Source organism: Phyllobates terribilis, unplaced genomic scaffold (assembly GCF_046119375.1).
Source record: "Phyllobates terribilis strain yellow unplaced genomic scaffold, ASM4611937v1 Scaffold_2__4_contigs__length_985480577, whole genome shotgun sequence".
Classification (NCBI taxonomy): domain Eukaryota; kingdom Metazoa; phylum Chordata; class Amphibia; order Anura; family Dendrobatidae; genus Phyllobates; species Phyllobates terribilis.
This window is the reverse complement of record NW_027362762.1, coordinates 130,452,089-130,465,543: the sequence shown is the minus strand read 5'-3', so window position 1 is coordinate 130,465,543 and position 13,455 is coordinate 130,452,089. Positions and strand designations below refer to the sequence as shown.

At 42.3% G+C, this 13,455-nt stretch overlaps 1 protein-coding gene across 5 annotated transcripts in view; it reads right to left on the bottom strand.

The window, feature by feature from the left end:
* Positions 1 to 2,333: 2,333 nt before the first annotated feature.
* The window catches only part of LOC141197003 (serine/threonine-protein kinase Nek5-like), a 105,879-nt gene continuing 94,757 nt past the window's right edge, over positions 2,334 to 13,455 (bottom strand). For all 5 annotated transcript variants that reach the window (XM_073662618.1, XM_073662620.1, XM_073662619.1 and 2 more), the window contains exons 22-23: positions 6,313 to 6,421; positions 2,334 to 4,073 (exon numbers count right to left, since the gene is read on the bottom strand). In XM_073662618.1, the coding sequence (XP_073518719.1) occupies positions 3,704 to 4,073; positions 6,313 to 6,421 (479 nt within the window). In that variant the 3' untranslated portion in view covers positions 2,334 to 3,703. The remainder of the gene's footprint in view (positions 4,074 to 6,312; positions 6,422 to 13,455) is intronic.

Sequence of the window (13,455 nt, the reverse complement as noted above, 5' to 3'; positions counted from 1 at the left end):
TACCCTGGATTCTGTCATGTATACTATATCAGCGTTATACAATAGAATACAGTACAATAGAAAAAGATGTTTATTGGTTTCTCAAAGACTCTATACAGAGAAGGCAGATACTCGTTCCCTATCCTACATACATGAAGTACAAAAGCCTGAGTTGCCTAGAGAGATGAAAGGTTTGGCCATGAAACTCTGCAACCAAAAAGGAATTCTTTGTATTGCAAAGCCACAAGGAAACAAAATAGGTTGTTTAACAGTAGATGGTGAAGAGTAAGAGAATAAATAGCATTTACTTATATCTTTTTAATATGTGCTACGTCCCCTGCCGAGCACAATTTTACTGTTTACAGAAAAGAATTTGAGTGATCCGTTTTTATATTTTAGAGCGAAAATCACAATTCTGTCGGTCGTTCCCGTCCCCTCGGCTGACACGTTCCTCTCCACTTTCAGGTGTAATGTAGTAATGTGGGTTTACATTTCCAATATCAGGTACAGGCAGGTTTCAGCCAGCTGGCCATGTACAGTGACTTGAAAAAGTCTTCACATCCTGTGAACGTTTGCACATTTTTTTATGTTACACCAACAAACTTAAAATGTATTTTATTGGGATTTGATGTGATATACCAACACAAAGTAGGAAATATTTGGGAAGTGTAAAGGAAATGAAACACTGTTTTATAAATATTTTAAAACTATAAATCTGAAAACTGCGACATGCGAGAGAATCGTATCACACCAAGCTGACAGTCGGCTCATACTCAGAGCAGAGTGTCATTAACATAATCGTTTCAATTCTGTCACAGAGAGAATATAAGATCTAGTGACCCTGGCCAAATAGTTGTCCTGTGGTGTGATTTTCTCACCTGAGTTGTGGATCGCCGCAGCTCCTGCAGAGAGACCATGGGCCTTTTGGCTGCCTCTCTAATTTCTGCTCTCCTTGCTTGCAATGTCAGTTTGGGTGGACGGCCATGTCTTGGTAAGTTTGCAGTTGTGCCATACTTCTTGCATTTTTGGATGATGGATTGAACAGTGCTCCATGAGATGTTTAGAGCTTGGGCTATTTTTTTTTTTGAATGCCCTAACCCTGCTTTACTTCTCTCCACAACTTTATCCCTGACCTGCCTGTTGTGTGAATTTGTTTTCATGATGCTGTTTGATGCCAATGTTCTCAAACAAACTTCTGATGCCTTCAGAGATCAGCAGTACAGGGTGGGCCATTTATATGGATACACCTAAATTAAATGGGAATGGTTGGTGATATCAACTTCCTGTTTGTGGCACATTAGTATATGGGAGGGGGGAAACTTTTCCAGATGGGTGGTGACCATGGTGGCCATTTTGAAGTCGGCCATTTTGGATCCAACTTTATTTTTTTTCAAATGGAAGAGGGTCATGTGACACGTCAAACTTATTGAGAATTTCATTAGAAAAACAATGATGTGCTTGGTTTTAATGTAGCTATATTCTTTCATGAGTTTTTTACAAGTTTATGACCACTTATAAAATGTGTTCAAAGTGCTGCCCATTGTGTTGGATTGTCAATGCAACCCTCTTCTCCCACTCTTGACACACTGATAGCAACACTGCAGAAGAAATGCTAGCACAGGCTTCCAGTATCCGTTGTTTCAGATGCTGCACATCTCGTATCTTCACAGCATAGACAATTGCATTCAGATGACCCCAAAGATAAAAGTCTAAGGGGGTCAGATCTGGAGACCTTGGTGGCCATTCAACTGGCCCACGACAACAAATCCACTTTCCAGGAAACTGTTCATGTAGGAATGCTCGGACCTGACACCCATAATGTGGTGGTGCACCATCTTGTTGGAAAAACTCAGGGAATGTGCCATCTTCAGTGCATAAAGAGGGCAACACATCATCATGTAGCAATTTCAGATATCCAGTGGCATTGAGGTTTCCATTGATGAAGAATGGCCCCACTATCTTTGTACCCCATATACCACACCATACCATCAAGATACGAGATGTGTCGAAACAATGGATACTGGAAGCCTGTGCTAGCATTTCTTCTGCCTTGTTGCTATCAGTGTGTCAAGAGTGGGAGAAGAGGGTTGCATTGACAATCCAACACAATGGGCAGCACTTTGAACACATTTTATAAGTGGTTATAAACTTGTACAAAACTCATGAAAGATTAAAGTAGCATTAAAACCAAGCACACCATTGTTTTTCTTATGAAATTCTCAATAAGTTTGATGTGTCACATGACCCTCTTCCCATTGAAAAAATAAAGTTGGATCCAAAATGGCCACCATGGTCACCACCCATCTGGAAAAGTTTTCCCCTCCCATATACTAATGTGCCACAAACAGGAAGTTGATATCACCAACCATTCCCATTTAATTTAGGTGTATCCATATAAATGGCCCACCCTGTAGAAAAACAGAGAATAAATTACATACAGGTGTACTGAATTTACTAATTATGTGACCTCTGGAGGCAATTGGTCACTCAGGATTTTATTTAGGGGTATCCGACTATAGTGAGGTTGAATATAAATGCAAATCACAATTTTCAGATTTATATTTTTAAAATAATTAGAAAACAATATCATTTCCTTTTATACTTGACAAATAATTGCTACTTTCTGTTGGTATATCACATAAAATCTCAAAATACATTTAAGTTTGTGGGTGTAACTTTAAAAAAAGTGGAAAAGTTCACAGCATGAATAATTTTTCAAGGCACTGTAAAATAACATTGTAACATTCAATAATTCTGTGAACATCATTTATTTGGCTTCCTGATATTTCGCCATAAACATACATGTTCAGCTCAACGGAGCATGCATTTTTATTTCCATAGAAAGAGGGGAACTAGATAATTTTCTGCATGGACAAATGAGTGGGCATGGTAAAATCTAATCTGCCTTACAAAGATGTCGGGGGAATTAGAATGAATAATCAAAGAAAAAGATGACAATGGTGGTAATGGAAACATCGCAAGATGGCATAATTGGGCAGTTATAGGGAATCTGTCAGTTACTGGACCAGGAGGCACAAGACACCTAGTCCTCTAGTGATAATCTCCTGTTGATAAAACACTGATTTTATCAAAATTACAATAAGCAGACCAGTAGCTATTAAAAATGAGTGAGAAGTGGGTAACAACTATCCATTAAATGTTTTCTTTTTTATGTCATTTAGAAGGACAAAGTAGTTTCTTCATTAAAGGGTGTTATTTTTCATACACTGGCCTGACAATATGACTTTTAAAGATCCTGGGTTCCAGAGGTGCATGATGAGGTCTCATCCAAAGTGTTTGTACTTGTAACGTTTCTTGGAGGTGTGTTGCCACAATCACAATCACAATACATCATCTATCCACATGATGAATAATAAGTTGATGATTGTCCACTTGGACCCATATTAGAATGGAGGTCATAAGTCCCCTATACGAATGGAGCAGTGTTCGAGCCTGGGCAGTGCCATACTCTATTCATTGTCCATGGGACTGATGAAGAGCTTGTGTGACCTCTGCTCCTGTCACCCAGAGAATTCCAGACTCCAGATCTTGTGATCCCTGTAATGGGAGCCCCAGTTATAATTATCAGCAACTTCTCACCTATTCTGTGGCTAGATGAGAAGTTGTGATTGTGACACAACCCTTATAATTATTTGTGATTTAGTCACACATTTTGGTCATTTTTTTTCATTGACTATTTCAGTTAACCCCATAATTGCAATATCTATTCTACAGAACAAATCGGAGACTGTGCGGAGCCTTTACTGACAGGATTTGATGCATCTGTCACCTCATCAGTCTGTCCCTCTACTGCAATCCCTGCACCATGATTATTCCCCATGACACTCTCAGCTGTAGAGCAGTCCTGTGGATTCTCAATATCTTCTGCTTTCTGTGCGGATGTCTGGTCCTCTGTCGATGCTTTCATGTTATGTCGCCTTAGCATATTTTGACTGGTAGTCTCCACAGACATATCGTCACCGGTTTCCTTTTTATCTTCATCTTCACTATTATCACTGTCATCATCTCTGGGCGTTAGTACCTTTTCCATCATGTCTATAATCTCCAGTTCATCATCAGACTCTTCAAAGGTGCTGGGTAAAAAAGAGCAACACATGAATCAGACCTGAAGAAGTTTGTTACAAGTAACCATCATACAGTGGCTTGCGAAAGTTTTCACCCCCTTGGCTTTTTACATTACAATTTGTGTCTAAATATTTTCGTAATCCGATTTGTGTGTGATGCATCAACACTGAATAGTGAAGTGAGAAAAAATATAGGCATAAATTAAATTTATGGGATAAAATAACTAAAAATTGGCATGTGCATATATATTCACCCCTTTGCTATAAAGCCCCTACAAATTTCTGGTGCAAGCAATTACCTTCATAAGTGACATGCTTAGTGACAGGAAGTTCACCTGTGAGTTATCTAAGTGTCACATAGTCTGTCAGTATATACATACCTTTTCTGAAAGGCCACAAGAGGCTGCAACACCCCATTAACCAAACAACACCATGAAGACCAAGGAGATCTCCAAACAAGTCAGGGACAAAGCTGTTGAGAAGTACAAGTCAGGGTTGGGTTATAAAAAAAAATATCCTAATCTCGGATGGTCCCCTGGAGCACCATCAATTCCATTATCATAAAATAGAAAGAACATGGTACCACAACAAACCTGCCAAGAAAGAGCCGACCACCAAAACTCTCAGCCTGGGCAAGGAGGGCATTAATCAGAGAGGCAGTAGAGAGACCAAAGGTAAGCCTGAAGGAGCTGCAGAATTCCCAAGCAGAGACTGGAGTATCTGTCCATATGACCACAATAAGCTGTACACTCCATAGAGGGGGCCTTTATGGAAGAGTAGGCAGAAAAAAGCCTTTAATTACACACAAAAAATGTTAGGCTCATTTTGAGTTTGCCATAAGGCATGTGGGAGACTCCCCAAATGTATGGAGGAAGATGCTGTGGTAAGAGGAGACCAAAATTTAACTTTTTGGCTACCAAAGTAAACTCTATGTTTGGTGTCAAACCAACACATCTTATCACCCCAAGAACACCATCTTCACAGTGAAACGTGGTGGCAGCATCATGCTGTGGGGATGTTTTTCAGCAGTAGGGACAGAAAATGGTCAGAGTCGAGGGGAAGATGTATGGTGCGAAATACAGGGATATTCTTGAGCAAAACCTGTTTCAGTCTATCAGTGATTTGAGACTGGCATGGAGGTTCACATACCAACATGACAATGACCCAAAGCATACTGCTAAAGCAACACTCAAGTGGTTTAAGGGGAAATGTGTAAATGTTTTGGAGAGGCCTAGTCAAAGCCCAGACCTTAATCCAATTGAGAATCTGTGGACAGACTTGGAAGATTGCTGGTTACCAGAGGAAACCATCTAACTTGAAGGAACTGGAGCAGTTTTGCCTTGAGGAATGGGCAAAAATCCAAGTGTCAAGATGTAGATTGCTCAAATACTTGTCCAAAGTGACTTGCAGCTGTAATTGCTGCAAAAGGAGGTTCTACAAAGTACTGACTTTAGGGAGGTGAATAGTTGTGCACATTGAAGTTTTCAGTTATTCTGTCCTATTTGTTGTTTGCTTTACAATAAAAAGAAAACCAAATGTTCACAGTTGTAAGCATGTTCTTTACATGGGCTGATGCAAACCCTCAAAAAACCCAATGAAATTCCAGGTTGTGAGGTAGCAAAACACAAAAAATGCCAAGGGGGCGAATATTTTTGCAAGCCAGTGTACATCACATAAAGGACAAAAACCTCATATGTAATGGGGTTGTTGAAGAGGAGTGTAGCCCTTATTAGTCTGTCCGGACTCCCCTCTCCAAAAGCACTACATTATTAGCATGTAAACAGTGAGGATTTAGACCAGTGTTTCCCAAACTCCAGTCTTCACGGCCCCCAACATGTCATGTTTTCAGTATTTCCTTGGTATTGCACAGGTGATGGAATTATTATTAAGGATAAGAATCTGTCACAGGTTCTCTCAGCTGTACAATTTAGACTAAGGGTCCAGGTAGTAAAAAAAAAAAAACAACACAGGCCATGTTCTCTTTGGTGATATTATAGTATTGTAATGGGGGGACTTTGAGTTTTGCTATGACTCCCATCTCTCTTATAAGTACGAGCCATTACTCTCATGTCATTGTTACTTGCAGAACATCTTTTGAAGTTTTAAAGGGAAAATACTTTTTACCACTAAAATGACAGATGGCAAGTACCTTAAGTTCAATATCTAGTTTTACTTGCATATTGAGACAGTTATTAGTAGGGTTGTGTGTGGCACCGTTTTTTTTTTATCATGCTCCTATTACACCTACGTGTCTTCATCATCAGATCGTGGCTCAAACCGTTCTTCATCCAAATCATCAGATGTCACGTCTTCCTCTCGTTCTTTGGTGGCTGGAGGCCATTGCTTCAATGTTCCATCTACACACACAATAGTTTAAAGAATCTATTTATTAAATGTTAGCAATTTGTTTTCTCATAAGATTCAGCCTGGAAAACTTAGTAGTCACCTTTCCACACTTCTCCATGACAGTTCCTTTATTTTTGTTTATATAGAACATTTTACACTACCTACTGCCAGATTAAGAACACAAAGTTGATCTACAAGTTATCTAAATGTAACTTTTATCATAATTTTCTTAATTTAAATTATACAAACAACAGATGTGCCAAGAATGAAATATCAAAAAATGAAACTCACAACATCATATTGCTCATTTTATTACCATATATTTGTATGTGCACTGTGGGTTGTGCTTACACTATTATCAGTGGTAGCTTAAAGGAGATTTCCTATTTCAGAAAAACCCTGCTGCAGTTTTTTTAAACAATCTTCTTTAATCACCTTCCCAGGTCTAGTGGTAAGTTTACTTTTGGTGTCTGTTATGGTTTGCAACACTAATGTCATATCATCAGTGCTGCAGACAATGGCTGAAGCTCATATCCACCAAGCTAATTGATTGGCTGCCGCACTGTCGACGTGACATGACATTAGTGCTGCAGACCATAACAGTGTCGTAGACTCAGTGCTGGACCCAGAAAGGGTGAGTAAATCACAGGTTTGTGGGTTTTTTTTTTAAACAAACTGCAGCTGGGGAATAGGGGTTTTCAGAAACCAGAAAACCCCTGTAAAGTAATAAAATACAGAAAGCACTATATTTTTTTAAGTTTTTAGGATATACTTTGTACATATGCAAAAGTTTAAAATAAATGTCATGCTGCCTATATTTCAATGCTGATAGGCTCTCTAATTACTGAAAAGCATGTGTTGTATTTTTTAAAGTAGTTAAAAGGGTGTTCAAGTTTGAAAGCTATCTCATATTCAAAGGATTGGGGATAATTTTCCAATCGGTTGGGTCAGACCACCGTGGCCCCCACCAATCCTGAGAATTGGGGCACTGAAGTGTCCTGGTACACTGCCTCTCCATTCATTCTAATAGGAGCACTGAAGATCAACTGAGAGCAGCACTCGTCAATCTTCGGCATTCCCATTAGAGGAGTGGCCCGAAGTCCAATGTAATTTTCCTCCTAACTCCCTATCTAGTGCCATAATTTAAACTATTTTCTAATATGCTTGAATTAAAAATTCCCTATCCTTCCCTAACTACACTACCTGCCCCTGGATGATGCTTCGTTTGAGTATCCCAGCATGCACTGGGATTCTGAAACGAAGCGTTATCAAAAAGGAAGTGAAAAAAAGAAATAGAAATGCAGTTAGATAGTGTGGTTAGGTTAGGGAGTTTTTAATTCAAGTACCGTATATTAGAAAATAGTTTAAATTATGGCACTAAATAGATAGGAAGTTAGGAGGAAAATTACTTTGGACTATGGAGCACCCCTTTAAGAATGAATGGGGCAGATGTGAGCATGATCAACCTCTGCTCCATTTAGCCAGGGAAAAGCCCAGTTATCAGGATTGGTGGGTGCCATGGTGGTTGGTCCTCCAGTGATCGGGGGCAAGGTATCTCCTATCCTGTGGATAGTGGATAACTTTAAAACTTGAGATTATCCCTTTAACGGTTTTAAAATCCATGTCCAGCAGACAACTGTTCCCACGCCCGGATTTTTCTCCCCGGGCCTTGCTTGTTTTTTTAAACTATGTTTAGCTTGATTGCCGAGTCTCTCCCTATTTACATATAAACCTGTTAATCAAGCTGAACAGGTAGAAGCTACGGGGGAAGAGCCTTCATCTTCCTGCGCCTGGCTCGTTTTGAAAAATTATATTTTCCCTGAAATGGTGTAGAGTTTCAGAGAAAAATCTATATCTCTGGTTCTGGCAGCATGAAACTGATTCCAGGCTCCCTTCAACTAGTCAGATCCATCTTGGTACAGAGAGTGACAAAGTGGATTTTCATTGCATAAAATAATATAATCGCCAGTTTCACATGTCCATGTAACAGAGGCCAAGCCTGGGTCACAATAGGCACATAGGAGGCACTTAGCTCAGGGCAGGAGACCAGGGGTCAGTCTGTGTATTGCATGGATTTGTGAAACTGGCCTTGGACAGAAGCCGTATAGGCAGTGATGAACTAAATCCAAGAGATCCATCTCCGTAAAAGCACACAAGGGAAGCTCAGGTGCACATTATAAATGTCCACCATGCCCTGCAGGAAGGCAGAGAAGGAGAGTTTGGCAGAAATTAAAAGTTGGGGAGAAAGGATTAGCAGCATTAAAGGGGCTGTCCACTTTATCTTTATTTTATGTGCTTGGTACAGGATTTTGTAGCACTTACGAATAGACAAGTATTTCAGGATCTCCTCCTTTATGAAGCACTGTCCACTTGTTTGTGCCACCTTCCTCACAGACTGCAGGGTTATCCTGCTCTCAAAATGGCAAGTGATGGAGGGCTATGTGACCAGACCTGTCCATTAGCCTCCTCTAATTAAAAAAAACAGCTTTCCAAAGGAAGAATGAGCCTGATGGACAGGTCTGGTCACTCGCTTCTCAATTACAGGCCATCTAGATTGTTGTGTGGTCTGTAAGGAAGGCGACACTAACAAGTGGGCACTGCTTTACAATGGAGTAGAACCTGTAATACTTGTCTATTAATAAGTAGAGATGAGCGTTGTTCGACTAGAACTGTTCGCCAATCTCAAATTCGAGCTGTTTTGGGCGGTGTTCGAGTTGTTCGACGAACCCGAACGATTTGCAAAAAATTCGGCTGTTCGAGGTTATGTTCGATAACTGTTCGTGCACCAAAAGCTTGTCCTGCATGTCTGGCGCTATTTAGAGCACCAATCATGCAGGGATTGTCTGCCACTCACTGTAATGCCACAGCCATGGTGGTTGTGGCATTAGTGATTGCCCAAATCGATGGGAACAGTGCCAACAGTGAAACATGAAAAGCCGGCAATTCAGCAGCGGCATACACCTGTACCCGACAATTTAGAACCGAAAGAATAGAGCTTCACACATAGATTAGATAGATAGAAACATGTCAGTCACATATATACGAAGTACAGTGAAAGTGTTGCTTACTGTACTTGTCATTTAGCGTAAAGGATTTATCAAAAAAAATAATAGTGTTTTCATGCACTGTCTCTTTAAAAAAGCCGGCCGGCAATTCAGCAGCGGTACCCGACAATTTATAACAGACAGAATAGAGCTTCACACATAGATTAGATAGATAGAAACATGTCAGTCACATATATATGAAGTACAGTGATAGTGTTGGTTACTGTACTTGTCATTTAGTATTAAAATAAAGGATTTATTATTAAAAAAATTGGCGTGGGGTTCCCCTTAATTTTAGGCTCTAGCGGAGGTTAAGCAGACAGCTGGGGCAGATGTTTGAAGCCTGGGAAGGGGGTAATACCCACGGAGCTTCCCAGGCTACTAATATCAGCCCCCAGCTGAATACCTAGCCTTTACTAGCTATTAAAATGGGGGACCCCCCCAAAAAAAATGACGTGGGGTCCCCCCTAATTTAATAGCTAGCAAAGGCTAGGCAGACAGCTGGGGGCTGATATTAATAGCCCAGGAAGGGAGCCATGAATATTGGCCCCCTCCCAGGCTAGAAACACCAGCCGTCAGCCGCCCCAGAAATGGCGCATTCATAGGATGCGCCAATTCTGGCACTTAGCCTCGCTCTTCCACGCTGCCCTGGTGCGGTGGCAGGGGGTAATAGGGTTGGGGTTGATGTCAGCTTATAATGCCAGCTGACATCAAGCCCAGGTTAGTAATGGAGAGGCGTCTATAAGACACCCCCATTACTAACCCCATAGTCAAAGTTAAAAAAAACACAAACACCCAGAATAAAGTCCTTTAATTGAAATAAAGACACAATCCTTTATTGTTCTAAATTAAACCATACTTACCGTCACGCCCATTCCAGCTGAAGCCAACGATCTCCTGCAATAAAAGAAAAATAATAAAGCAACCTCATCCTTACCTTTCCATGGTTCCCACGACAGCTTCAGCTCTGCTACATCGAGATGACAGGCTGGACCGCAGCAGAACGCTGCCATTCAGCCTCTCATCCCGCAGACACTGAGAAGCGCAGGCTTGCTTGCGCTGCTCAGCGTCTCTCTGTGACGACATCCAGATGAGCCGAGGTCATGTCCAATGAACTCGGCTCACCTCATGCACGTCACTGACAGCGTGGGAAAATTCTCCTGCACTCAGCGCTTCAGTGTGAGAATTCTCCCACGCTGAAGCGCTGAGTGCAGGAGAATTTTCCCACGCTGTCAGTGACGTGCATGAGGTGAGCCGAGTTCATTGGACATTAACTCGGCTCATCTGGATGCCCTCACAGAGAGACACTGCAGAGCGCAAGCAAGCCTGCGCTTCTCAGTGTCTGCGGGATGACAGACTGGATGGCAGCGTTCTGCTGCGGTCCAGCCTGTCATCTCGATGTAGCAGAGCTGAAGCTGTCATGGGAACCATGGAAAGGTAAGGATGATGTTGCTTTATTATTTTTCTTTTATTTCAGGAGATCGTTGGCTTCAGCTGGAATGGGCGTGATGGTAAGTATGGTTTAATTTAGAACAATAAAGAATTGTGTGTTTATTTCAATTAAAGGACTTTTTTCTGGGTGTTGTGTTTTTTTTAAATACTTTACTAGAAATTCATGGTGGTCATGTCTAATATTGGCGTGACCCCATGAATTTCGGGCTTAGGGCCAGCTGATAATGCCAAGCTGGCCCTAACCCCTTTATTACCCAGTGAGCCACCGCATCAGGGCCCTGGATGAGTTGGGTACAGCGCCAGAAGATGGCGCTTCTATGAACGCGCCATTTTCCGGGGTGGCTGCGGACTGCAATTTGCAGCGGGGGTGGCCCAGAAAGCTTGGGCCTCCCTGCGCTGCGGATTCCAGCCCCCAGCTGCCTAGTTGTACCTGGCTGGACACAAAAACAGGGCGAAGCCCCACGTCAATTTTCTTTAAATTATTTCATGAAATAATTAAGAAAAAAAGGGCTTCCCTATATTGTTGTGTCCGGCCAGGTACAAATAGGCAGCTGGTGGTTGGGGGCAGCCTGTTCCTGCCTGCTGTACCTGGCTGGACACAAATATAGTGCGAAGCCCCACGTCAATTTTTTTTAAATTATTTCATGAATTTCCTGAAATAATTTAAAAAAATTGAAGTGGGGCTTCGCACTATATTTGTGTCCAGCCAGGTACAGCAGGCAGGAACGGGCTGCCCCCATCCACCAGCTGCCTATTTGTACCTGGCCGGACACAACAATATAGGGAAGCCCTTTTTTTCTTAATTATTTCATGAATTTCATGAAATAATTAAAAAAAATTGAAGTGGGGCTTCGCACTATATTTGTGTCCAGCCAGGTACAGCAGGCAGGAACGGGCTGCCCCCAACCACCAGCTGCCTATTTGTACCTGGCCGGACACAACAATATAGGGAAGCCCTTTTTTTCTTAATTATTTCATGAATTTCATGAAATAATTAAAAAAAATTGAAGTGGGGCTTCGCACTATATTTGTGTCCAGCCAGGTACAGCAGGCAGGAACGGGCTGCCCCCAACCACCAGCTGCCTATTTGTACCTGGCCGGACACAACAATATAGGGAAGCCCTTTTTTTCTTAATTATTTCATGAATTTCATGAAATAATTAAAAAAAAAGTACGTGGGGCTTCGCCCTATTTTTGTGTCCAGCCAGGTACAACTAGGCAGCTGGGGGCTGGAATCTGCAGCGCAGGGAGGCCCAAGCTTTCTGGGCCCCCCCCCCGCTACAAATTGCAGTCCGCAGCCACCCCGGAAAATGGCGCGTTCATAGAAGCGCCATCTTCTGGCGCTGTACCCAACTCATCCAGGGCCCTGGTGCGGTGGCTCACTGGGTAATAAAGGGGTTAGGGCCAGCTTGGTATTATCAGCTGGCCCCAAGCCCAAAATTCATGGGGTCACGCCAGTATTAGACATGACCGCCATGAATTTCTAGTAAAGTATTTAAAAAAAACACAACACCCAGAATAAAGTCCTTTAATTGAAATAAAGACACAATTCTTTATTGTTCTAAATTAAACCATACTTACCATCACACCCATTCCAGCTGAAGCCAACGATCTCCTGCAATAAAAGAAAAATAATAAACCAACCTCATCCTTACCTTTCCATGGTTCCCACGACAGCTTCAGCTCTGCTACATCGAGATGACTGGCTGGACCGCAGCAGAACGCTGCCATCCAGCCTGTCATCCCGCAGACACTGAGAAGCGCAGGCATGCTTGCGCTCCTCACTGTCTCGCTGTGACGGCATCCAGATGAGCCGAGGTCATGTCCAATGAACTCGGCTCACCTCATGCACGTCACTGACAGCGTGGGAAAATTCTCACGCTGAAGTGCTGAGTGCAGGAGAATACTCCCACGCTGTCAGTGATGTGCATGAGGTGAGCTCATGTCCAATGAACTCAGCTCACCTCCTGCACGTCACTGACAGCGTGGGAAAATTCTCCTGCAATCAGCGCTTCAGCGTGAGAATTTTCCCACGCTGTCAGTGACGTGCATGAGGTGAGCCGAGTTCATTGGACATGAACTCGGCTCATCTGGATGTCGTCACAGAGAGACGCTGAGCAGCGCAAGCAAGCCTGCGCTTCTCAGTGTCTGCGGGATGAGAGGCTGGATGGCAGCGTTCTGCTGCGGTCCAGCCTGTCATCTCGATGTAGCAGAGCTGGAGCTGTCGTGGGAACCATGGAAAGGTAAGGATGAGGTTGCTTTATTATTTTTCTTTTATTACAGGAGATCGTTGGCTTCAGCTGGAATGGGCGTGATGGTAAGTATGGTTTAATTTAGAACAATAAAGAATTGTGTCTTTATTTCAATTAAAGGACTTTATTCTGGGTGTTTGTGTTTTTTTTAACTTTGACTATGGGGTTAGTAATGGGGGTGTCTTATAGACGCCTCTCCATTACTAACCTGGGCTTGATGTCAGCTGGCATTATAAGCTGACATCAACCCCAACCCTATTACCCCCTGCCACCGCACCAGGGCAGCGTGGAAGAGCG